The sequence below is a fragment of the Oncorhynchus kisutch genome, linkage group LG1 (genome assembly GCF_002021735.2).
Source record: "Oncorhynchus kisutch isolate 150728-3 linkage group LG1, Okis_V2, whole genome shotgun sequence".
Lineage (NCBI taxonomy): Eukaryota > Metazoa > Chordata > Actinopteri > Salmoniformes > Salmonidae > Oncorhynchus > Oncorhynchus kisutch.
The window spans coordinates 36,571,966-36,598,916 of record NC_034174.2 but is presented as its reverse complement, the minus strand read 5'-3'; the positions used below and the strand labels follow the sequence as shown (position 1 = coordinate 36,598,916).

Here is a 26,951-nt window from a genome sequence, read left to right as displayed (position 1 = left end):
AATAACAAATAATTGAAGAGTAGCAGTAAATAACAATTGCGGGGCTATATAAAGGGGGTACCGGTACAGTGTCAATGTCAGTGTGTAGGGGCACCGGTGTCGAGGTAATTGAGTTAATATGTAGGTAGAGGTATTAAAGTGACTATGGGGGGGGGGCAATACAAATAGTCTGGGTAGCCATTTGATTAGCTGTTCAGGAGTCTTATGGCTTGGGGGTAGAAGCTATTTAGGAGCCTCTTGGACCTAGACTTGGCGCTCCGGTACCGCTTGCCATAGTCTTTGCCAATTTTTAGGGCCTTCCTCTGACACCGCCTGGTAAAGAGGTCCTGGATGGCAGCAAGCTTGGCCCCGGTGATGTACTGGGCCTTACGCACTACCCTCTGTAGTGCCTTGCGGTAGGAGGCCGAGCAGTTGCCATACCAGCCAGTGATGAAACCGGTCAGGATACTCTCGATTTTGCAGCTGTAAAACCTTTTGAGGATCTGAGGACCCATGCCAAATCTTTCAGTCTCCGGAGGGGGAATAGGTTTTGTCGTGCCCTCTTCACGACTGTCTTGGTGGACAAAAAGGAACTTGAAGTTCTCGACCTGCTCCTTGTCCAGAAGCAACTCCTGCGTTGTCTTGGCTTAGGGTCGTTGTCCTGTTGGAAGGTGAACCTTTACCCCAGTCAGATGTCCTGAGCACTCTGGAGCAGGTTTTCATCAAGGGTCTCTCTGTACTTTGCTCCGTTCATCTTTCCCTCAAAACTGATTAGTCTCACAGTCCCTGCCGGTGAAAACATCCCCACAGCATTATGCTTCACCGTAGGGATGGTGCCAGGTTTCCTCCAGACATGACGCTTGGCATTCAGGCCAGAGTTCAATCTTGTTTCTCATAGCCTGCTAAACACTGACTGTCATGTGCCTTTTACTGAGGAGTGGCTTCCATCTGGCAACTCTACCATAAAGGCCTGATTGGTGGAGTGCTGCAGAGATGGTTGTCCTTCTGGATAGTTCTCCTATCTTAAGAGGAACTCTAGATCTCTGTTAGAGGCACCATCAGGTTCTTAGTCACCTCCCTGACCAAGGCCCTTCTCCCCCGATTGCTCTGTTTTGCCGGGCGGCCAGCTCTAGGAAGAGTCGTGGTTCCCAACTTTTTCAATTTAAGAATGATCGAGGTCACTGTGTTCTTGGGGACCTTAAATGCTGCCGTAATATTTTGGTACCCTTCCCCAGATCTGTGCCTCGACACAATCCTGTCTCGGAGCTCAACGTATTAATTCCTTCGACATCATGGGTTGGTTTTTGCTCTGACATGCACCGTCAACTGTGGGACCTTACATAGACAGGTGTGTTCCTTTCCAAATCATGTCCAATCAATTGAATTTACCACAGGTGGACTCCAAGTTAAAGAAACAACTGAAGGATCAATGGAAAGAGGATGCACCTAAGTCTCATTCCAAGGGTCTGAATACTTATGTAATACATTTGCAAAAACATGTTTTCGCTTTGTCATTACGGGGTAGTGTGTGAAGACTGCTGGGGATTTTTTTTAAATTTAAAGCTGAAACAAAACGTGAAAGTCAGGGGGTCTGAATACTTTCCCGAAGGCACTGTATGTGCGCTTCCGAGGCTGCGCTGAGTGCGCTCCCTCCCAGTCCCCAGGTATGCATCTCAAAAGGCTACCATGGTTTTTTTAGGGAGAAGAAATGGCCTGAAATGTAAATGTTTTGAGTGCTCAACCATTTGTAAAACAGGGCATTGCATTGGCTTTATTTTTCCGGATTCCTGTGGCTAATCAATTTGGCTATTTAAGCAGGAAATGCAGAAGTATTTCCTTTTTCGCTATGAGGGATACAAACTTCAAAGCACTGATCGTGCCAATGGGGTGAAACTCCTGGACAAGTTGTGATTGTCCATTTGACTTTTACCTGTCCTGTTTTTAGGATATGTTAACATGACAGTGCATTTTTGTTTTTTGGGCACCATATAGGTTAGGCTATTTGATCTGAGAAACCTGCATTATGTAAAAAGTGTTCCCTAGCCAACTAAACGCAACTCCTCGATTTACTATCGGAAATGTACTATGTCGTAAATTGTGGTGTTGAGTTCAGTTGGCTACATTTCCCCCTATACATGCATTGACTGTCTCTCCTCTAGAAATAAACTACACTAGATTTTGTTGCCATCTGAAATGTCAAACCAAGCACAAGCATGTTACAAAATTAGCTAGCTAGACTGCTTTGTACTTCATAGTACAAAATGACCATGTCCATTGGCTAGCAGCATGGCTATAGGCTAACTATAAAGTTACTGCAGTGTAATATGGGGCTAAACTGAAATACATCTCAATACATTGTATACCAATCCATACAAAACACCTTATTTCCAAAAGGTGTTTTAAAAATGTTTACCTTGGAAAGTAGTGACAACCGCTTTCAGAACCTGGCCTAGACCATGGCCCCCATGCTCTTGATCTACAAACATTGCTAGGTGGGAAACTGCATCAATGACCATTAGAGGTCATCATATACCAATGAAAACCTCATACTTGTCACTAAATGGGAGACTGGACCAGTGGTGTAAAAGTGCTTAAATTTTTTTTTTTAGGGTATCTGTACTTTACTACATTCCTTAAAGAAAATAATTTTTATTTTACTCCATACATTTTCCCTGGCACCCAAAAGTACTATTTACATTTTTAATGCTTAGCATGACAGGAAAATGGTCCAATTCACATACCTATCAAGAGAACATCCCTTATCATCCCTACTGCCTCTGATCTGGTGGATTCACTAAACACAAATGCTTGGTTTGTAAATTGAGTGTGCCCGTGCCTATCCATAAAAAATTGTGCCTGCTGATTTGCTTAATATAAGGAATTTTAAATGATTTAGACATAAGTATATTTTAGCAATTAAATGTACTTTTGATACTTAAGTATATGTAAAACCAAATACTTTTACTCAAGTAGTATTTTACTCTAGTAATTTTCTATCAAAAAAGGCATCTTTAATTTTACTGAAGTATGACAACTGGGTATTTTTTTTCACCACTGGACAGCCCAAATGAGTAATATAACAGAAAAATCCCCAGTAAGCAATGTATGTAAAGACTGGAAAAATATTTATTTCAATTTACTTACAGAATGAGTGACATTGCTTTCCCTCTTTTTGTTTGATTTGCTCATTCCCCCTCTCCAGAAATAGAAAATAAATATTACCCTGCCATTGTGTGTTCTCCCTGATAGATTGTCTTAGTAACAGCAAAGTCCGCCTTACACAATGTTATCTTATCTAATACCCCTTACATCCCTCTTGACAAGGATAAGGAATGGTACTTGTAACATTTCCTCATGGGGGAAAGAATGGGGGTGGGGGTGGAAATAGCTGGTTCACATAAAAAAATACATGAAATCACATCATAGAAGTCATCATACAATCAATACAGCCGCAAATTGATAGATGTTAAAAACAGCAAATTGAACCTACTGCTACACAAGGAAAATAAGGAGCCGATTCTGGAAAAGGGGGACACAATTGGAAATTGAATGTCAATGATAAAGCTCACAATTCACGCCTTCCGTGTGCTTACAAAATATACACAAATACAAATTTAAGCGTTAGTAATCCATTTGTTAGCGCAATAAAAAGACAATGAAAAACAATCAACCTCTTTCACACCCTTTCATTGTCTTTTAAAAATGGGACAGTTCCCATGGCCACCACTCACGACATGTTAAAACAGAGTATAAAACACAAACTGAGGAGGAGGATTTCAGGTCTGAAATGAAATGTGTTCCCGGTTAACCCCGCGTTGTCCATGTGGCAGAGCTGAGCCGCTCACTGCCGTTAAATGTCCTGTTCGCTGGCTTCTCTTCCTCCTGGTTATCCTGTTTTGACACAGTACAGGTCCTTTAACGTCTTGAGTTCCTCAATGAGAGTTTTGTTTTGGTTCTCCAGCACCGCCACACGATTCTCCAGACATTTGACATATTGCTTCTTTTTCCTGCGACACTCACGGGCAGCTTCCCTGTCAGGGAGAAACACAGAAAACGGCTTTAGAGGATTACATTTAAAGAGCGACTGAACTCATTGATTCTCCATGTGTTTTTCTCTTGCGCATTAAAGAAAAACAAGATTTCAGTCTTAGTGGTGTGGTTCGATGTGGGTGTCTTATGTTGACTAGATCATATCCTTGCAGTAATGTTGATTGTTCCTAGTCGGTCACCATTCCAAGCAGGCCACCACACCACATGGCTTAGCAACCACGTGACGCAGCATGGCAACGTGTACGTGATTGGTCAGGGAATTCCATGCTTTGAGCAGCCTGCTTTCTAGATGTTGCCATTTTTGATAAAAGTTTAATTTCTGAGGCTAACATTAGCTCACAAATGAACATTTTTTTATTTAACTAGGTCAGTTAAGAACAAATTCTTATTTTCAATGACGGCCAAACCCAGACGATGCTGGGCCAATTTTGCACCGCCCTACGGGACTCCCAATCACGGCCGGCTGTGATGCAGCCTGGATTCGAACCAAGTACTACAGTGACGCGTGATGAAGTGTCTTAGACCACCGCACCAATCGGAAGTTTTAGTTGGGGGGAAAAAAGCCTTTTATAAAAGAACTCTCATTCTTTCAACATAGCAATATAAGACATTGTCGCAAATGCTATCTAATCAAGTCTGAGGCGCTGTGCGCTAATGGTTACTTTGGCTGTCTGTAAATAAGTGGCAGGGTAGTAGATTGAGTCTGGTGAGCGATTGGATAGTGTGCACTACAGCACACCAGGCAGCTGTGATCCAGATGATTTGATTACTGCCAGCCGTGATTACGGTGCCAGGCAGCAGTCCTGTGTGGGGAGGTTTGAAATCAAAACCCAACCATCATGTAAGTTGATATCTTCAGTTACAAAAATCTCACAAAACACTTTTGGAATATACTGACTTTATGACCAAAATGATTCTACTTACACTAGTACATTTTCGTTCTGGAATAAATGTTTGACAAATATCGATGCCACATAGGCCTTTTTCAACCAGAGAAGTTGGTTCACACACAAACAGACAAAGGGACCAACTGTGCAACACATCCTTATACACACACACACCTGTTCTTGGCGAGGCGGATCTCTCTCTTCATGGTGGGGTCGCCACTCTTTTGTTCAGATATTCCTACAGGGGAAGTCATGACCACGGTCTGTTGCGCTGTGGGTGCCGTGCGGATCTGGTACGTCTGCATCTCTCCTCCTGCATCTGAGGGGGATGAGGCCAATTAAAACAGTAGATGAGAGCATCTCTTCAAAATCTCAACACATTACAATGTGGACCACAAGCTGGGATCAGTGGATATTTTACACACCTTCAGAGAAGCTTTAGTGACAACACAAGACAATTATTGGGGGGGGGGGGGGGGGGGGGTTTAGCAGGCACTACTGGGTACTTCTCCTTGTGGTATTGTCTCAACGCTTACCGTGAGTCATGAAGCCATACTCACTCTGTACGACCACCTGGTTGCTGGGCACAAGTATTTGCTGTCCATCGGGCGTCTGAGCGTACTGTAGGATGGTGGTGCCCTGTTGTTGGCCTGAGTTGGTCATGGTGAGAGTCTGTAACCCCTGGAGACCCTCTGACCCAGGGCTGGCCAGCTGGATGGCGCCATTAGGGGCGATGGTAACTACAGACAATAAACACACAGGAAGTTAGGGACAATGGTAACTACTAGGTATGACGGGCACCAATATGAGAAAAAAAAATCTGTTGCATTTTTTTCGATATATACATTTTTATAAAAGAAACTGCAACTGTGTGAAGGTTCACTTTTCTGTTCATGCCCATGGCTGCCTGAGTTGAAAGCCTGTGAAAAGTTGAGGGATTTGTGCATGCTTACAGTACCACACATCAGGAGCCAGTTTGCACTCCCTGTCCCCGGCGGTACGATATATTTTCACAAAACTGTAGAATCCCATTATTGATGATCCCTTACTCAACAAGTGCCTCCAATTCTAACAATATCTACCTGTATAATCTATTTATGGTGACATTATTATGCACTGGTAGGATGGTGTGTGGTTGTAGTGCTATGTAGTAGGGCAACCCTTACTGTATTGGCCACTACTAGTCTGGTAGATTGTCTGGGTGTTGGGCATTGTCACTGTGGTCATGCCAGAGGAAGCAGGGTTTTCATCCTCTCCTTCATTCCGTGACGCCACCTCCTCAGCAGACAGCTCATTGAGGATCTTCCTACAGACCACCGTGAAGAAGCGGGAGATTACTCATACAATAATCCATTACCGAAATCCTTACACTAAAACACACAATGCTACAGAACCAAAGTAATGAGACTGGAAAATTAATGGAGAAGTGGCTCACTAGTGTTGGAATCGGCTAAACTTTGATCATTGAGATAGGAAATGAAAGAGACTGGGTTATGTCAGAAGTTAATGGTTCTCTGAAGAAAAACAAATGGACATGTGTGGATTAGATGAAGGAATGTGTGAGGTCAGGAGGTGAGGACAGACTATTTTAAGGCAGTAAAATATTTGTCATCCTGTTACCCTCTTTATTAGTTTCCTGTGGAGCCATAAACTGTAAGGAGGAGTGTCTTAAGTAGGATGTATATAACTGTCAAGAACTAAATGTTTTGCTGTCTGATTACAGCTGTACAGAACCTTTCGGAATGATTAAAAATTATGCAGAAAAATTAATCCATGCTTTTGTTACTTATAGGTTAGACTACGACAATGCTCTACTTTCCGGCGACCCGGATAAAGCACTAAATAAACTTAGTGCTAAATACGACTGCTAGAATCCCGACTAGAACCAACATTTTTTTATCATATTACTCCAGTGCTAGCCTCCCTACACTGGCTTCCTGTTAAGGCAAGGGCTGATTAAGGTTTTACTGCTAACCTACAAAGCATTACATGGGCTTGCTCCTACCTATCTTTCCGATTTCGTCCTGCCGTACATACCTACACGTACGCTACCCGCTACGGTCACAAGACGCAGGCCTCCTAATTGTCCCTAGAATTTATAAGCAAACAGCTGGAGGCAGGGCTTTCTCCTATAGAGCTACATTTTTATGGAATGGTCTGCCTACCCATGTGAGAGACGCAGACTCGGTCTCAACCTTTAAGTCTTTATTGAAGACATCTCTTCAGTGGGTCCTATGATTGAGTGTAGTCTGGCCCAGGAGTTTGAAGGTGAACGGAAAGTCACTGGAGCAACGAACTGCCCTTGCTGTCTCTGCCTGGCCGGTTCCCCTCTCTCCACTGGGATTCTCTCCCTCTAACCCTATTACAGGGGCTGAGTCACTGGCTTACTGGTGCTCTTCCATGCCGTCCCTATGAGGGTTGAGTCACTGACGTGGTCTTCCTGTCCGGGTTGGCGCCCCCCCCTTGGGTTGTGCCGTGGCGCAGATCTTTGTGGGCTATACTCGGCCTTGCCTCAGGATGGTAAATTGGTGGTTGAAGATATCCCTCTAGTGGTGTGGGGGCTGTGCTTTGGCAAAGTGGGTGGGGTTATATCCTGCCTGTTTGGCCCTGTCCGGGGGTATCATCGGATGGGGCCACAGGGTCTCCTGATCCCTCCTGTCTCAGCCTCCAGTATTTATGCTGCAGTAGTTTGTGTCGGGGGGCTAGGGTCAGTCTGTTATATCTGGAGTCCTGTGTGAATGTAAGTATGCTCTCTAATTCTCTTTATTTCTCAGAGGACCTGAGCCCTAGGACCATGCCTCAGGACTACCTGGCATGATGACCCCTCGTTGTCCCCAGTCCACCTGGCCATGCTGCTGCTCCAGTTTCAACTGTTCTGCCTGCGGCTATGGAAACCTGACCTGTTCACTGTGATTACTATTATTTGACCATGCTGGTCATTTATGAACATTTGAACATCTTGGCCATGTTCTGTTATAATCTCCACCCGGCACAGCCAGAAGAGGACTGGCCACCCCTCATAGCCTGGTTCCTCTCTAGGTTTCTTTCTAGGGAGTTTTTCCTAGCCCCCGTGCTTCTACACCTGCATTGCCTGTTGTTTGGGGTTTTAGGCTGGGTTTCTATACAGCACTTTGATATATCAGCTGATGTAAGAAGGGCTATATAAATACATTTGATTAAATTAAACTTGGTTAAAGCTTCTCTAGAGTTAGGTTCTTATTTTTCAGAGTAAATAACTCCCGAACACTAGTAAACATTAAAAGATATCATTGTAGGAGTACAGCAGTAGCTCATCCTAGGGAAATGTTTTAAAATTGGTCCTGGTGATGGCAAAGTGGGCCAACAGCTTTAACCCCGACATTGCTGCTAGCAGCTTTACATTTGGAAAGACAGCCATGAATCATCATAGCTACAGTATTCAGACCCCTTGACCTCTTCCACATTGTTACATTACAATTTTATTCTAAAATGGATTAGTCCCCCCCCTCCATCTACACACAACACCCCATAATGACAAAGCTGAAAACAGTTTTAGAAAAAAATAAAGTCTCCCAGTCCCTGCCTCTGACAAATATCCCTAAAGTATGATGCTGCCACCACAGGGGATGGTGCCAGGTTTCCTCCAGACATGACGCTTGGGATTCAGGCCAAAGACTTCAATCAGAGAATCTGGCGGGCTGTCATGAGCATTTTACCGAGGAGTGGCTTCCGCCTGGCCATGCTACCATAAAAGGCCTGATTGGTTGAGTGCTGCAGAGATGGGAGAACCTTCCAGACGGACAACCATCTCCAAAGAGGAACTCTGACAGAGTGAACATTGGGTTCTCAGTCAACTCCCTGAACAATGTCCTTCTCCCCCGATTGCTCAGTTTGTGCCTCGACAAAATCCTGTCTTGGGAGGACTACAGCCTTCTACCGCATGGCTTGGTTTTTGCTCTGTCATGCACGGTCAACTATGGGACCTTGTATAGACAGGTGTGTGCCTTTCCATATCATGTCCAATCAATTGGATTTACCACAGGTGGACTCAAGAGTCCATTTTTCACTCTCAAGAAAAATCTCAAGGATGATCAATGGAAACAGGATGCATTTCAAGTTCCATTTCAAGTCTCAAAACAAAGGGTCTGAATACTTATGTAAATTTAAAAAAATTGGGGGGGGGGATACATTTACAAAAATGACAAATTGGTTTTTCGCTTTGTCATTATGTAGTATTGTGTGTAGATTGATTAAATAAAAATTCCTCAGCATTTTCAGAATAAGGCTGTAGCGTAAAAAAATATGGAAAAGGGTCAAGGGGTTCTGAATAATTTTCCAATGCACTGTACATACGTTGTCTCAACTGTATCAAAAAAGTTGTTTTCGTTGTTGGCTACCTAGCTAGCCAATTGCATACAGGTAAAGTTACAGCCAGCTAGCTAGCTGAGCTGGCCAGTTGCATTCTGCTCTTAATGTTGATTGCTGATGTGCTAAGCCATGCATGACATAATGATAATCTTTGTCATGTTGGTCAGTTTGTCATGTTTACCTAGCTAGCTACTGAAATTAGCCACTGTGGTGCGAATGCTAATCAAACTCCATGTTAAGTGATAGGGACATGCTAAATTGGCTAGCTAGTCACAATGAAATTATGGCTAAATAGTTAGCCATCTACACTGGATTATAGAACTCGGTTGTTTTTTTGCATGTTCAACTAGCTGGTAATTATCTAGTTAAACGTTTCCTAAATCCATTTAGTTATTGTTTAGTGTCTGCATTGCAATCGTATGGCTGGAAGCAGGTTGAGTGTACAGGGCATTTTAGTACAGCTGTATAGCAGTCAACAGGTAAAGATATAGGAGATGAATGAATTTGTGTATTAACCTGTTTTTCTGGATTTGTCTTTCAGCATAAACCTGCTCTCCGCCCCCAGTACAAGGAGATGAACGAGGGTGAACAACCAACATTTCAGGTATTTTGTCTTTGTACTTTGAGCTTATTGCTTGAACTTCGGGTCAAGGAATGTTATTGTTAGCGTGCAATGTCTATTTTTGTCTGCTTTCTTCCATTACAGCTTCAATTGTCTGGAGCCTGGTGTTGTTGCAGCCAAGGCGCTTTCACTCAGCTGGGACCAGGTTTCAGCTGCTGTGCAACGTTGATGTCCTTCCTCCCAGAGATGTGCAACCATCCCCCATGCATGTATTTTTTTTTTGAAAATCAGGACTTTTGCACTGAAAAGGCTATGGGCATTACATGACCTGCTCCAAAGCACAGGACAGAAATATGCTATTTTCAGGTCTCTCCAAAGATGTTAGACCGTGTTCAAGTCCGGGCTCTGGCTGGGCCACTCAAGGACATTCAGAGACTTGTCCCGAAGCCACTCCTGCGTTGTCTTGGCTGTGTGCTTAGGGTCATTGTCCTGTTGGAAAGTGAACCTTCTCCCCAGTTTGAGGTCCTGAGCACTCTGGAGCAGGTTTACATCAAGGATCTCTGTACTTTTCTCCGTTCATCTTTGCCATGATCCGGAATAGTCTTCCAGTCCCTGCCCCTGAAAAACATCCCCACAGCATGATGCTGCCACCACTATTCTCCCATCACCACATAGGAACTCTGGAGCTGACCAAGGCTCTTCTCCACCGAACACTGTTTAGATATTTTTTTATACATTTGCTAAAATTTCCAAAAAACTGTTTTCGCTTTGTCATTGGGTATTGTGTGTAGATTGAGGAGGATAAATATTTATTCAATCCATTTTAGAATAAGGCCGCAAGGTAACAAAATGTGGAAAAGTAAAAGGGTCTGAATTCTTTCTGAATATACCATTTTGAAGCTCTGAGTCTGTACTTTTACCCAATGAAAAAAAAATAACATAAAAAATGTTGGAACATAACACCAAAAACAGAAGGTGGTGGGGTCACAAATCAGGTGTTAAACTAGGTGAAAAGGTGACTTGAGTGCCACCAATATCCCAGTCCATCACCAGCATAGACCTCTGCAGTCTGCACACACTTCTTTCCACCACTACATGGACAGGTTAAGATGGTGTTTGATACAACAGCGCGGTGGCAGGTACCTGTAGGAAGGCCGTCTGGCTAGTATCTCTCTGGTTTTCTGGGCAGAGGCTCCACTGTCTGAGGAGTCCTGGGAATCGTCACTGTCTGAGCCCTGGCCCTGTGGAGGAGAAGAGACGCCGGTACATGAGTTACTCATACACCATGTTTACTTAGAAGGTTCTGCACAGTCAAATCATTATTTGTGATATTTTGATGAAATCAGATCATGAAAAATGAGTGTTGCTGGTACATTGATAAAGTTTGATCATAAAGTTATTGGTCAACTTCCCCATGTCAAACACTTGAATTCAGAAGGCGGGATTATTTAGGGGGATTGTGATATCAAAATCTAATTTGAATACACCAATGGTAACATCTTATTCTCTCACCTAATTTAAATACCTTGTAACCAACATCGTAGAAGGTGTGGTTTACCAAACTAGAAAGCTAATCTACTGGTGCCAGAATTTGACTGCAATGTGTCAGCAAATAAAATTAACTAGTCTAAAGTAGGCCTGTTTTATTGTTTCTTTAATCAGAACAGTTTAACTGTGCTAACATAATTGCAAAAGGGTTTTCTAATGATCAATTAGCCTCTTAAAATGATAAACTTGGATTAGCTAACAACGTGACATTGGAACATAGGACTGATGGTTGATGATAATGGGCCTCTGTCGCATATGTAGATATTCCATTACAATTGACGTTTCAGGCTACAATAGTCATTATCAACATTAACAATGTCTACACTGTGTTTTGATCAATTTGATGTTATTTTAATGATGGGCAAAAATTGGCTTCTCTTGCAAAAACAAGGACATTTTTAAGTGACCCCAAACTTGAACAGACCGACAGACAAGGATAGGATAAAAAAAAAAAATTAAACTCAGCAACAACAAACAAAAAACTTTTTCAGGACCGTCTTTCAAAGCCCCCCCCCCCTCCAAAAAAACCATCTAAATAACTTGTAAAGGGATTACACTTTCTCATGCTTGGTCAATGAACCATCAACAATTAATGAACATGCACCTGCGGAACGGTCATTAAAGACACTAACAGCTTACAGACGGCAGGCAATTAAGGTCACAATTATGAAAATTAGGACACTAAGAGGCCTTTCTACTGACTCTGAAAAACACCAAAGGAAAGATGCCCAGGGTCCCTGCTCATCTGCGTGGACGTGCCTTAGGCATGCTGCAAGGAGGCATGAGGACTTCAGATGTGGCCAGGGCAATAAATACCAATGTCTGTACTGAGAGACGCCTAAGACAGCGCTACAGGGAGACAGGACAGACAACTGATCGTCCTCGCAGTGGCAGACCACGTGTAACACCTGCACAGGATCAGTACATGATTGCAACAACAAGTTGCCATTCTTTTACACCAGGAACTCGCAATCTCTCCATCAGTGCTCAGACTCATCAATAGGCTGAGAGAGGCTGGACTTATTGGCTTGTAGGCCTGTTGCGAGGCAGGTCCTCACCAGATGTCAAGGGGCAACAACGTCGCCTATGGGCACATACCCACCGTCGCTGGACCAGGCAGGACTGGAAAAAAAAGAGCTCTTCACTGATGAGTCGCGGTTATGTCTCACCAGGATTTGCGTTTATCGTCGAAGGAATGAGCGTTACACGAGGCCTGCACTCTGGAGCGGGATCGATTTGGAGGTGGAGGGTCCATCATGGTCTGGGGCGGTGTGTCACAGTATCATCGGACTGAGCTTGTTGTCATTGCAGTCAATCTCAACGCTGTGCGTTACAGGGAAGACATCCTCCTCCTTCATGTGATACCCTTCCTGCAGGCTTATCCTGACATGACCCTCCAGCATGACAATGCCACCAGCCATACTGCTCGTTCTGTGCGTGTTTTCCTGCAAGATAGGAATGTCAGTGTTCTGCCATGGCCACAGAGAAGGTGATGAAGCGTACTTCATGAGCCGTAACCGAAAAACTGGTATTTGGAAAGTTTGAGGTGAGGGAGGAAGTGTGGTGGAACAAGTATTGTTAAGCACCTTGCTACAGTAGCTGGATTGAATTCTCCGTTAGCTAGCCAGAAAAATGTTGAGCAACATTAGCCAACTTAACTGATCAAATAATGCTGTGAAAATTAGCTGGCTAATAACATTACAACATCAGATGAGCTAACGTTAGTAACTAGACCATAACTAACCATTTGCATTAGTATTAACTGGTATACGACTCATTGCCGTTCCTTAAGTTACAGCGCGTTAGTTGCTTACTGGACCCTGGCAATCTGTGTAAAATGCTAGTACTCTAGTTAGTTTGTTATATGAACTAATGTTTCCCCCCTTTCCTTAAAAAAGTGGTATGCCAGGTCTACTCTCTGCCTGAAAGAGATCAATTATGCCAACAAATGGTATCATGCTCTGGTGTCACATTGTAGAATTGATGTCCACAGGCAGAAAGTGCACAACGTAATAATGTTCAGTGTAGCCCAAATACGTTGTTTTTGTTGTGTTGACTTTGACTAACACATGAGTAAGGGGGGGGAGGATTATCCTTTTTTATTTTTACTCCGTGAACATTATTTTTGCACAAGGCTACATGTTGATTGACATTTACATTTTTTATTTCACCTTTATTTAACCATGTAGGTCATTTGAGAACAAGTTGTCATTTACAACTGCGAACTGGCCAAGATAAAGCAAAGCGACAAAAACGACAGCGTTACATATGGGATAAACAAACGTACAGTCAATAACACAAAACAAATCTGCATACAGTGTGTGCAAATGAAGGGGGTAAGGTAATAAATAGGCCAAGTGGTAAAGTAATTACAATTTACACTGGAGTGATATGTGCAGATGAGGATGTGCAAGTAGAAATACTTGTGAGCAGAAAAACGAGGATGAGGTAAGTAGTTGGTTGGATGGGCTATTTACAGATGGGCTGTGTACAGCTGCAGCGATTGGTAAGCTGCTCTGACAGCTGACGCTTAAAGTTAGTGAGATAAGTCTCCAACTTCAGTGATTTTTGCAATTCGTTCCAGTCATTGGCTGCAGAGAACTGGAAGGAAAGGCGGCCAAAGGTGTTGGCTTTAGGGATGACCAGTGAAATATACCTGCATGCTACGGGCGGGTATTGCTATGGTGGCCCATGAGCTGAGATAAGGCCAAGCAAAGACTTATAGGTGACCTGGAGCCAGTGGGTATGGCCAGCCAACGAGAGCATACAGGTCGCAGTGGTGGGTAGTATATGGGACTTTGGTGACAAAACGGATGGCACTGTGATAGCAAATTGGATGCATCTGTAGAGTGTTGGAGGCTAATTTGAAAATTACATCACCAACGTCAAGGATTGGTAGGATAGTCAGTTTTACAACGAGGGTAAGTTTGGCAGCATGAGTGAAGGTGTCTTTGTTGCGAAATAGGAAGCTGATTCTAGATATAACTTTGGATTGGAGATGCTTAATGTGAGTCTGGAAGGAGAGTTTACAGTCTAGCCATACACCTAGGTATTTATAGTTGTCCACATATCTAAGTCGGAACCGTCCAGAGTAGTGATGCTAGGTCGGGCGGGCAGCGATCGGTTGAAGAGCATGCATTTCATTTTACTAGCATTTAAGAGCAGTTGGAAGCCACAGAAGGAGTGTCGTCTGGCATTGAAGCACGTTTGGAGGTTTGTTAACACAGTGTCCAAAGAAGGGACAGATGTATACAGAATGGTGTCATCTGCGTAGAGGTGGAGCAAAGAATGACCCGCAGCAAGAGCGACATCAATATATACTGAGAAAAGAGTTGGCTCGAGAATTGAACCCTGTAGCACCCCCATAGAGACTGCCAGAGGTCTGGGACAACAGGTCCTCCGATTTGACACATTGAACTCTGAGTAGTAGTTAGTGAACCAGGCGAGGCAGTCAGAGAAACCAAGGCTGTTGAGTCTGGCGATAAGAATACAGTGATTGACAGAGTTGAAAGCCTTGGCCAGGTTGATGAAGACGGCTGCACAGTACTGTCTTTTATCATCTCCTATAGTGGCCACTATAATATAGTAAAAATATAAAGCACGTCTCATTCTATTTCTACTTTAAGATGATTTTTTTCACAAGTGCAATACTTTGATATAGGCTGTGTGTGGTCACAAGCATTCTATTATAAAGGCTGTCATGGCAAACTGCAATATTAGTGTATTGTTTTTTCCCAAGACTTGAGTGTCATTTGCAGTGAAGTCTAGGCAACAAATAAATCAAATTTATGTATATAGCCCTTTGTACATCAGCTGATATCTCAAAGTGCTGTACAGAAACCTAGCCTAAAACCCCAAACAGCAAGCAATGCAGGTGTAGAAGTAGTGGCTAGGAAAAACTCCCTAGAAAGGCCAAAACCTAGGAAGAAACCTAGAGAGGAACCAGGCTATGAGGGCTGGCCAGTCCTCTTCTGGCTGTGCCGGGTGGAGATTATAACAGAACATGGCCAAGATGTTCAAATGTTCATAAATGACCAGCATGGTGAAATCGAATAATCACAGTAGTTGTTGAGGGTGCAGCAAGTCAGCACCTCAGGAGTAAATAACGAGGTAACCATAGTTGACAGAGGAAGAACAATGATTCCAAGCACAACGCCTCCTTTTGAAGCTTCCAGTCTGTTATTCAAACTCATGACAGAGTGATCTCCGGCCTCGTCTCCATCAACACTCATACCTAAACGAGAGTATCACTGACATGATGTCAGATGGTCCTTTTGTGGCAGGGCTGAAATGCAGTGGAAATATTTTGGGGGGGATTCAGTTCATTTGCATGGCAAAGAGGGACTTTGCAATTCATCTGATCACTCTTCATAACATTCTGGAGTATATGAAAATTGCCATCATAAAAACTGAGGCAGCAGATTTTGTGAAAATTAATATTTGGCCACGACTGTACACACACACACCCGAAGTCGGAACTTTATATACACCTTAGCCAAACACATTTAAACTCAGTTTCGGGGCCTCCCGGGTGGTGCAGTGGTTAAGGGCGCTGTACTGCAGCACCAGCTGTGCCATCAGAGTCCCTGGGTTCGCGCCCAGGGCGCGACCTGTGTCAGTTAGGGTCACCACTTTATTTTAAGAATGTGAAATGTCAGAATTATAGAGTGATTTATTTCAGCTTTTATTTCTTTCATCACATTCCCAGTGGATCAGAAGTTTACATGTACTTGTTAGCGTTGCCTTTAAATTGTTTAACATGGGTCAAACGTTTTTTGGCCCATTCCTCCTGACAGAGCTGGTGTAACGGAGTCAGGTTTGTAAGCCGTTTTGCCACTACTTTGGAAGTATGCTTGGGGATATTGTCCATTCGGGAGACCCATTTGCAACCAATCTTTAACTTCCTGACTGATGTCTTAAGACGTTGCTTCAATATATCCACATAATTTCCCTTCGTTATGATGCCATCTATTTTGCGAAGTGTACCGGTCCCTCCTTCAGCAAAGCACCCCCACAACATGATGCTGCCACCCCCGTGCTTCATGGTTGGGATGGTGTTCTTCTGCTTGCAAGCCTCCCCATTTTTCCTCCAAACATAACGATGGTCATTATGACCAAAATGTTCTATTTTTGTTTCATCAGACCAGAGGACATTTCTCTAAAAAGTATGAGTTTTGTCCCCATGTGCAGTTGCAAACTGTAGTCTGGCTTTTTTATGGCGGTTTTGGAGCAGTGGCTTCTTCCTCGCTGAGCGGCCTGTCAGGTTATGTCGATATAGGACTCGTTTTACTGTGGATATAGATACTTTTGTACCGGTTTCCTCCAGCATCTTCACATTGTCCTTTGCTGTTCTTCTGGGATTGATTTTCATTTTTCGCACCAAAGCACATTCATCTCTAGCAGACCGAACGCGTCTCCTTCCTGAGCGGTATGACAGCTGATCCCAAGGTGTTTATACTTGCATACTATTGTTGTTACAGATGAACGTGGTACCTTCAGGCATTTGGAAATTGCTCTCAAGGATGAATCAGACTTGTGGAGGTCTACACTTTTTTTCTGAGGTACTGGCTGATTTCTTTTGATTTTCTCATGATGTCAAGCAAAGAGGCACTGAGTTTGAAGGAAGGCCTTGAAATACATCCACAGGTACACCTCCAGTTGTGGTCCACATGTACACCAACCGTCAGTCAAGGTGAGGTCCCCCGCCACTCAGCCTACCATCTCCCTCTCCACTTGGTCAGTCTATTCAGACTTACTGGTAGTTTTTTGGTCTTAACATAAGACACAGTTCTCAATTTTAGCATTTTTAATCAGGAAAAAAATACTATGGGTGATGTTTTAGTCACTCAAAAAGCTATTTTACATGGGAATCAGAATCACTGTCCAGGACCCTGACTTAAAATTAGAATGTGGTGGTTCTAGAGTGTACAATATAGAGATATCTGCCCAATCAAATTACCCCAGTAATACCATTTGGCAAGATAACATAAGCTAAAGTCTAACAACGATTAAAGTATGCTAGAAGAACAGGGGACACCTCCATGTCCTCCAGAGGCACTGTAGTCCAGAGGCAGTATTCATAAAGCATCCCAGAGTAGGGTTGCTGATCTAGGATTAAAATCAAATGTTATTGGTCAAATACACATATTTAGCAGATCTTGTGGATGTAGCAAAATACTTGTGTACGTAATCTTATTCATTATGATCTTTATGGTAAAACTGATCCTAAAATCAGCAGCACTCCTACTCTGAGATGCTTTGTGAATACGGGCTCGGGCCTAGTTGTTGAGGAGCACCTCTTACCTGAACAGTCTGCAACTGTGGGGACTGGATGACAGACGACTGGGCCGACTGGATCACCCCCTGCACCTGGAACTGACCCCCAGGTAGCTGGACCACAGTCACAGGAGAGCCCCCCAGAGACATCTGCAAACAGTCAGATTAGACGATGACACAGGAGTGAATATTCAATCCTGTACTGTCCCATCCTTTGGATTCGGTTTGCTGTCCTATTAAAGCTACTCAGCCAGGTGACACAGATGCAAGCAGCAGTAGCAGGTAAATTTCCACAACTACTAAGAGCTTTGAAGTGCGAGGCTCCCCTTCCCCCCTGTTGTTGTAGTATCGTAAAGCGCACTAGTGCACATACCCTGTGTGACTATGTGAGAGCGAAGCCATTCTGCTTTCGCTGAGACTACCTTTAGAGTCTGATGCAGCAACAACGAACACTAAAAGAGCGGTGTCTGGGTATTGCCAGGGTCCTCACGATACTTAGCTGCCGATACAATATGTATTGCGATTCTATATGTATCCAGAGGTCACGTTAAGGCAGGAAACAGAGCAACAATGTTTTGTACAGTGGTTCCTCCTCTAAAAGTTGCATCATACTGCAGCACGCCTTGTGGGCTGTTGCAGCATTCTGTGGCACGTTATATAATTGTCAGCCATTTTTCTGATAGTGCTAGTTTGACCACCAGAGGGCATCTTTGAGAAGCATTTGATAGTCTTCCATATTGGCATTACAGTTTTTGTAATAACATAGTATATGAGATTAATTAAGACATTTGGCTCAATTAATATTGTGTTTCTATTCCGGGAGAAAAAAAGCCTCAGGGTTTCCGTTAAGATGGAATGGAACATATGGCGCTGTACAACGTGACGATCAGGAGTAGGCTACAGCATAAGAGGATTCTAAATTGTTTGCCTTCATTAGACAACTTGTTCCAATGTCTGTAAATCAGGGATATTTATTCCCATAGTAAATCGTTATGGATCGATAACTAAATCAACATCTGCATTTTGAAATAGTATTTTTAGCATTATTTTATTAACGAAAGCATAAAGATGCTGATGAAGAAATACAGTATATGCTTTTAAATTTTGATAATTTATATACTGTACTGTATTTCTTCATCAGCATCTTTATGCTTTCGTTAATAAAATAATGCTAAAAATACTCTCAAATGCACATGTTGATTTAGTTATTATTGTAGGCAATGTTTACTTGTCAGACTGCACAATAGCCTAAAGCAAATGCAGGTGGTTTTTGTGCAGTCTGACAAGTAAAACATAGCCTACAATATACACTGTAATAAAAATGGGAAAGTGCCAAATTCCTTACATAAGGGAAAGCAGGCCATGTCTGTACTATTCCCTGATGGGGAGGAAGGAGTAGGCTGTCCTTGTAAATAAGAATGTGTTCTTAACTGATTCCATGTGTGGTTTTCACTATTATTCTACAATAGTAAAAAAATAAAGAAATCCTGGAATGAGTAGGTATGTCCAAACTTTTGACTAGTACTTGCTTAGAAACACGATAATATTAACTATTCCAAGAAAAACCCTCTGGGTTTCCATTAGGATGGAACGGAAAATATGGCGCTGTACATCGTGATGGTCGGCAGTACAGTACTGGGCTATTTAGCTAAAGAATCCCTGTGTCGTGCGGGCAGGGCACGCGGGAGATGGGGGTTCAATTCCCCGACGGGGAGGAAGGAGTAGGCTGTCCTTGTAAGTAAGAATTTGTTCTTAACTGACTTGCCTAGTTAAATAGGTTACACTAAGAGCAAAACATTTCTGCACCCTCATTTTCTAATTCTAGTCTAACCAATACCCAAACAGAGATGAAAATAAAAAGGTCATTGATTTATCAAGACCAGTCCCCATGCTTGTCTCCTAGCAGCGTGAAACGGTGCCAAAAATAGGTGTAGGCGTTTGCTTAAAATCCCATTGCTCCGAACTTCAATATGCTCTAAATAAATAAAGACCTACACCACTTTTAATAGCACATTACTCAACACTACTGAGACCCATTTCACCTATGGTAGGCCTACAGTATATACAAATATTTAAACAATTCCAATGACTTGACTCTCCGCCAATAATTACATTTAGAGGATGGGGGATTTTCCGTTAGATATTCTCACAGATCCTAAGGGGCTTTTATATAATTCTAAATTAACTAATAAATCGCTTTGTTTATAAAGTAACAATATTTTGGGAGATTTTGTTTTCATTTAACCTAGATTGAGCGAGAACAAGGCAATTCTTGAACATGGGGTGAGACACTCATTAATTTGTAAATAAAGCCAGTTTGTTATTTAGTATGACTTATTCCTGGAGAAACCTAACTTGATTATTTAGCAGACATCACTTGCTTATATTTCAGTCAACATATATCTTAAGAATAAAAATGGAACATTTTAATTTCTCCATGCTTATCTCAAAGCAGTGCGAAACGGTGCTGAAATAGATAACCACAGTGGGAAGGCATACAGTGGGGCAAAAAAGTATTTAGTCAGCCACCAATTGTGCAAGTTCTCCCACTTAAAAAGATGAGGCCTGTAATTTATCATGCGTACACTTCAACTATGACAGACAAACTGAGAAGAAAAAAATCCAGAAAATCACATTGTAGGATTTTAAATTGATTTATTTGCAAATTATGGTGGAAAATAAGTATTTGGTCACCTACAAACAAGCAAGATTTCTGGCTCTCACAGACCTGTAACTTCTATAAGAGGCTCCTCTGTCCTCCACTCTTTACCTGTATTAATGGCACCTGTTTGAACTTGTTATCAGTATAAAATACACCTGTCTACAACCTCAAACAGTCACACTCCAAACTCCACTATGGCCAAGACCAAAGAGCTGTCAAAGGACACCAGAAACAAAATTGTAGACCTGCACCAGGCTGGGAAGACTGAATCTGCAATAGGTAAGCAGCTTGGTTTGAAGAAATCAACTGTGCGAGCAATTATTAGGAAATGGAAGACATACAAGACCACTGATAATCTCCCTCGATCTGGGGCTCCACGCAAGATCTCACCCCGTGGGGTCAAAATGATCACAAGAACGGTGAGCAAAAATCCCAGAACCACACGGGGGGACCTAGTGAATGACCTGCAGAGAGCTGGGACCAAAGTAACAAAGCCCACCATCAGTAACACACTACGCCGCCAGGGACTCAAATCCTGCAGTGCCAGACGTGTCCCCCTGCTTAAGCCAGTACATGTCCAGGCCCGTCTGAAGTTTGCTAGAGAGCATTTGGATGATCCAGAAGAGGATTGGGAGAAGGTCATATGGTCAGATGAAACCAAAATATAACTTTTTGGTAAAAACTCAACTCGTCGTGTTTGGAGGACAAAGAATGCTGAGCTGCATCCAAAGAACACCATACCTACTGTGAAGCATGGGGGTGGAAACATCATGCTTTGGGGCTGTTTTTCTGCAAAGTGACCAGGACGACTGATCCGTGTAAAGGAAAGAATGAACGGGGCCATGTATCGTGAGATTTTGAGTGAAAACCTCCTTCCATCAGCAAGGGCATTGAAGATGAAACGTGGCTGGGTCTTTCAGCATGACAATGATCCCAATCACACCGCCCGGGCAATGAAGGAGTGGCTTCGTAAGAAGCATTTCAAGGTCCTGAAGTGGCCTAGCCAGTCTCCAGATCTCAACCCCATAGAAAATCTTTGGAGGGAGTTGAAAGTCCGTGTTGCCCAGCAACAGCCCCAAAACATCACTGCTCTAGAGGAGATCTGCATGGAGGAATGGGCCAAAATACTAGCAACAGTGTGTGAAAACCGTGTGAAGACTTACAGAAAGCGTTTGACCTCTGTCATTGCCAACAAAGGGTATATAACAAAGTATTGAGATAAGTATTTGGTCAATAAAAGTTTATTTTCCACCATAATTTTTTTCTCATTTTGTCTGTCATAGTTGAAGTGTACCTATGATGAAAATTACAGGCCTCTCATCTTTAAGTGGGAGAACTTGCACAATTGGTGGCTGACTAAATACTTTTTTGTCCCACTGTATATATATAAACAAAATAATCTCAAAAATATATATTTTTTCCCCAAAAAATGACAGTGAGCAATTGTAATCTGAACAGGCCAAAATACTATTTATAAAGGCCAAAATATAGCCTTGCTAATAGCCATAATGGCACTGTAGGAAATAGTATTTTCCAGTAAGCAACAAATTGTTTACCTTCATTCGACAACTTTGTTCCAAAATGTCTAATTCAGTGATAATTATTCTCATAGTAATTCGTTATGGATCCGTAACTAAATCAAACATCAGCATTTTGAAACAGTATTTATCATTATTTTATTAACAAAAGCATAAAGATGCTGATGAAGAAATACAGTACTGTACAGTATATGCTTTTACATTTGTATAATAAAGCATTTTGAAGATAAGCCACCGGCATTTGTTTTGGGCTACTGTGCAGTCTGACAAGTAAACATAGCCTACAGTACATACTGTAGTAAACATGGGAAAGTGCCTAACTCCTTACATAAGGGAGAGCAGGCCATGTCCAGACTTTCTCAGTCTTTAAGCTTTCGGGTTGCATCAGTCAAATACAGAAACTTCTGAGACACAGTATTAATGATGAACACCCGGAGGTTCACTGGTAAGCCACATTTGCCTCGGGAGCCATCCCAGTTTCTATTCTGTGCCCACTCGTGGTATCTCTTCGGTTACACATCCTTGGAATAGCTGAACAGCACAATGGTCCAGGCGGGCCATGCTGTGCCTGTGGAGCAGTTGGTCAAGTGCTGTTGTCAGAAGAGGAATGGAAATGTCAGGGTGAACCGACGACCTGACGAACCCACCACGTATGTTGACTGCCTGCCGGAGGTGGAGTTCCAGAGCTCACAGGTGTGCCTGGCATGGATTGTGACTCCATCTCGTTCCTCGCCCTTTTCAACACGTCATTCTCCACCTGACTCTCCGCCAATGCAGCCTGACTCTCACATTACTGTTCACCAAACAATGGTTTTAGAACTCCCCAACCCCCCCAAAAAATATCAGCAGGAACGTTGGGTTGCCGAATCACGTAACCCTCCTGTTGTGCTCATTTCATGTTCATTAATTCTGTGTTCCCGTTCCAAAATGACCACCCCATTATAACTGATTTAAACCCATAATAATCCATATATTATCAAATAATGTTGCATTAGATCTTTTTAATCAACTTAAGTTCTTGTGAACATTACAACTTCTATTTATGGCCTGTAGGCCTCATTGACCTGAGCTCATACAACTAAATGTATGGATTATTTTGATTATAACAAATACTCAGATGAAACAGTGCTATTTATCACAGACCTCTGTGTCAAAGTTTAACAAGGACTCTCTCCTCACCGGTGTCATGATCAAAGATATGATACGTGCTGCCAAAGAATGAATTGTGAGCAAGGCCTCAAAAAATGTTTATATACCAGAGCTGCAAGAAAAGTTGTATGTAGTATTGAAACCATGTTGCGATTGTTTGTGAGAATGGAACCACACCTGTTGGCATTGAGGGAAAGATTCTATTGGAGAAAGGTTCCTGTGGGGGTTGCCATGGAAGCCAAGAAGGGGAGTGAGGTGTGTGTGCTCAAACACACATGCATGCATGTGGGGGTCTGGGAGAGGAAGTGTGTCCATCTGATGAATGGACATGTGCCTGAACTAAATTTTATACACTAATTGTAGTCTCGCCCCTTCATTTTTAATGACCGGTCATTTTTAACCCGGGAACACCACAGGTGTACAAAAGTTGGTTAAATAAGACACCCAAAATGTTATGAAAATCTTCAGAAATGTATTTTGTTTGTTCAGATGCCCTGTGTGGACAAAGTCATGGAACCTTATGACAATCAGATTAAATGAACTACATTTTTCAGAGAGAAAACCTGTAAAATCAGTCCAATTCAACTGGAACACAGGAGGAGGGTTAAGCAAGCAAAATTGCTTTGGTAAGAGGATGGGAATGCCGGTTTATTGTCCCAGCTTTAGATACTGTTGTATATCAAATTGTATAGGCTACCTTGCTCTCTCCTTTCTTTCCGCTGGCAACAGCCCAACTCGCACATGATGTGTACACACAGAGGCGCACATGTTGATAGCTCTCTAACAACTTGAAAGTGCGCCTCGAGTTCTCATGCGATTCTCGTGAAACCATGTCTGTAGCAAATTGAGTTACAAAACCCCAATGCAAACCTATCAGTTTTAAAATAGTATAACTTTTATTCACAAATGATCCATCATGTAGAGTAGTCCTTAGATGAGAAAAGTTAATTTAATGAATTATATGCTACAGAATGAGTTTCTTATTCTCAAGTAACCCATTTCACCCCACTTGGCCTTCTTATTACCGAAACGGCTAAAAAGCTCAAATTTGGAACAAGTCTGATTTAAAATAGTATAATTTAGATGTAAATATTTTTATTTTCAGTGTTGTTTAACTCCAGCAAGGTTTTTTGCAAAGGATGTATTTGTTACTTTGAAAACTGTTGCAGTAAAATGAGGAAATAATTAAAGGAAATAAAGTAAAGAAATAAAGGAAATAATTCTGGGAAAAAAATGAAATAGATAAGTACAGATCCTAATCTCAGTGATCCATGAGGAAATCAGGAAAAATTCCATTCATTTTCAGTACATTTTTGGTAAAATGTCAGTTGTAAGAATGACCCAATTGTTTATATTTTTGTTGAGTGGTGGAAACAATTAAAGCTGCAATATTGAACTTTTTACATATTTACCAGGAAATGGCAGTGTTTTCTGCATTGTGAGTATTTAAGCAGCGGCTCAATATAGACCAGATAAATTAATTTAAGACTTAAAGGACCTGCAGACACCTTGGTAACTACGCCTCTTCATTACCATGCTGATATTATTCACAGAATGAACCCATCTTGTTCTCTGTGACAGTAACGCTACATGGCCCTCAAAGTTCTCACCTGCATAGTACATTGCCGTCGGTGATATCATTCCCATTCCTAATCCCTACTTCCATTATTAACCTCTTGGTATCAGCCTGTCTGTTACCTGTTGGGCTATCTGGGAGATCTGGGAGGCTGTGATGGTGGTGGGGATGGTGACAGTCTGTGTCTCAGCACCATTGCTGTTCTGCACCTCTTCCATTGTCACTGCGGAGGCAGATATACAGAAACATTTAAAGACCACTGGTGCGTATGGGCACTGGACAGAGCCCTCTCTGGCAAGTCTATTTTGTAAATAGAGGGATATGGTGGACAAGGACTGGACAGGCTGAGAATCTACATGGAAATAGAGTACAGTCACCTATCCCTCACAACTAAAAAACTTTTTTTTTTTTTACGATTGACTGTTTATAGTTATTCGTCATAGCTAGAATTACTATGCACCTCCACCAGGATATGTGTAGCTAATGAGTGTCTCACCAAGGATATGGTAGCCTAGTGGTTAGAGCGTTGGACTAGTAGCCGAAAGGTTGCAATATCGAATCTCCAAACTGCCAAGGTAATAAAATATAAAAAAAAATCGTCCTGCCCGTGAATAAGGCAGTTATTCTGTTCCTAGGCAGTCATTGAACATAAGAATTTGTTCTTCGCTGACTTGCCTAGTAAAATAAAAAACTAAAAAAGGTACCAGTAGCTAGCTAGTTACAAGACTGACAGCACTAACCTGTGGTAGCTAGCTAGCTATAAGTTTATGTTAGCCAAGTGCGTTGTCTTTCTTGCTCAACATAGCTGGTGGTCAACAGGCAAATTCCAATGTCGTTAGCTAGCTAGCCCGCACAATAAACCAGTTCACAATATGTAAGCATTGTTTGCTAGCAGAGTTCTTTAGCTAGTTATTAAGCATGGTGAGCGTTTAGCTAACATAGCTTGTATTTAAATGAGAGGATCCTAACTAGCTAGGTAAATTCGGGTGCGTTCGTAATTTCACTCTGGCCATCTACTGCGATTTCAGAACACTCGTCTGAGTGTGCCAGGGCGCAAAATAGCTGATGAATTTACGAACGCCCAACACCCCTTGAATATGGCGGGTGTGTCAGTAAACGTCCGCAAAAAAACGTAATTAAATTGTTGCCATCAACAATTAGTCATCAACGCTCTGGATAACATGAAAACAGCCTAGTCAGCTCTGCTTGGGCGAGTGAGATGTTCTCTCATGCGTGTCTGGAACTAACTAACAACGTTAGAGTGGTTACCGTTGTGAGGGCAGAACGCTCGGAACAGCCCTACTCCTCGGCCAGAGCGTCCAGTGTGCACTCTTGAAAGCTCCAAGAGCGAAACGCTTTTGAATTTACAAACGGACAATCTGACAACGCTCTGAATTTACGAGTGCACTCTGGCACTCAAGATTTAATTTACGAACACACCCCTAGTAACGTTTGATAGTTATCAAACGTTACTAATTTATCTATTGCTAACTAACGTTAATTGGTCAAATCAGGCAGTATAACGTCAGCCAGCTAACACTAGCTAGCTGGCTAACTAAACATTGGTGGACAAGCGAGCTAACACTAGCTAGCTGGCTAATTAAACATTGGTGGACAAGCCAGCTATTCTTAACATTTGCCTTGTAGCTAGCTAACGTTAGCTAGCGTGGCTAGTATGTGCTTTTGTTTCAATGAATGAGCGAATTTTTGTAATACACAGTCACTGGCACGCAAGTACCCGCGTCAACGGACGTCAGCGATAAGGGGAACCATGATTAGCAACTTACCCTTCGACGAGGAGAGGGAGCCGACAGGCGCCATTATATTAGCAAAGCACACCATAAAATGGCATTGTGCCGTTCAGAGCGGAACAAATATGCAGACGGTCAAATCATTGAAAAGCGGTATTACCTTTACAATCCTTCGTGGACCTCAGCGATGGCGTTGATTATCACAAAAGCGCGTATAAATCACGGGAAAACAAATAGTTGTTAGCTAGCTAATTGCTAATATGGTAAATAAAAGGGCGGCGCACAACCATAAAAAAATAAAAACGGTGTATTTGTTTTTAAAGGAAGGAGGCGGAGATGCGCGCAGCCCCAGGAAGGACATATGACGTAATTGCTTCCTTTGAGACCTGTGATTGGTGGAAAAGTGTGTATAGTAAAACTATGACATAAAATAGATACAAAGTTGCTGCCTCTGTAAACAAATTCCACATGCACAGTTTTGTAAATAGCACTTAATTACATCTGTAGTAAATGGCCACCTTCAGTGGACATACAACTTCCTGAAATAGCTTAGTATACTAAGCTATTTTAGCTCCAGTATTTCTTAGTTGTATTCTTCAAAAACAAAGGGGTATATTTCAATAGTT

General features: G+C 42.4%; 1 protein-coding gene and 1 long non-coding RNA gene across 9 annotated transcripts; one reads left to right on the top strand and one right to left on the bottom strand.

The window, feature by feature from the left end:
• Positions 1-3,083: 3,083 nt before the first annotated feature.
• On the bottom strand, positions 3,084-26,697 carry LOC109895299 (cyclic AMP-dependent transcription factor ATF-1). Of its 8 annotated transcripts, none has more exons than XM_020488920.2 (8): positions 26,486-26,697; positions 24,697-24,797; positions 17,677-17,799; positions 10,969-11,066; positions 6,083-6,222; positions 5,477-5,656; positions 5,091-5,235; positions 3,084-4,010 (listed from the first exon to the last, which is right to left on the bottom strand). In XM_020488920.2, exons 2-8 carry the CDS (start codon positions 24,790-24,792, stop codon positions 3,866-3,868), a joined length of 927 nt encoding a protein of 308 aa, XP_020344509.1. In that variant the 5' UTR covers positions 24,793-24,797; positions 26,486-26,697; the 3' UTR covers positions 3,084-3,865. The 8 variants fall into 8 exon arrangements, with proteins under 8 accessions (XP_020344509.1, XP_031678692.1, XP_031678672.1 ...); XM_031822832.1 differs by having other exon boundaries at positions 5,453-5,656; positions 26,486-26,645; XM_031822812.1 differs by lacking the exon at positions 26,486-26,697 and adding an exon at positions 26,362-26,476 and having other exon boundaries at positions 5,453-5,656.
• LOC116373985 (uncharacterized) lies at positions 8,493-11,460 on the top strand. The gene is made up of 2 exons (XR_004209709.1): positions 8,493-9,867; positions 9,970-11,460. It is a non-coding gene; the product is annotated as an uncharacterized LOC116373985 (long non-coding RNA).
• Positions 26,698-26,951: the final 254 nt, after the last annotated feature.

Coding starts and splice junctions, on each gene's coding strand:
- LOC109895299 (XM_031822812.1), bottom strand. CDS start 26,416: ATGGTGTGCTTTGCTAATATAATGGCGCCTGTCGGCTCCCTCTCCTCG. Junction 17,800..24,696: donor TCTCCCAGATAGCCCAACAG/GTAACAGACAGG, acceptor GACTGTTTGCAG/ATGTCTCTGGGGGGCTCTCC. Junction 5,657..6,082: donor GACTAGTAGTGGCCAATACA/GTAAGGGTTGCC, acceptor TATTGTCTGTAG/TTACCATCGCCCCTAATGGC.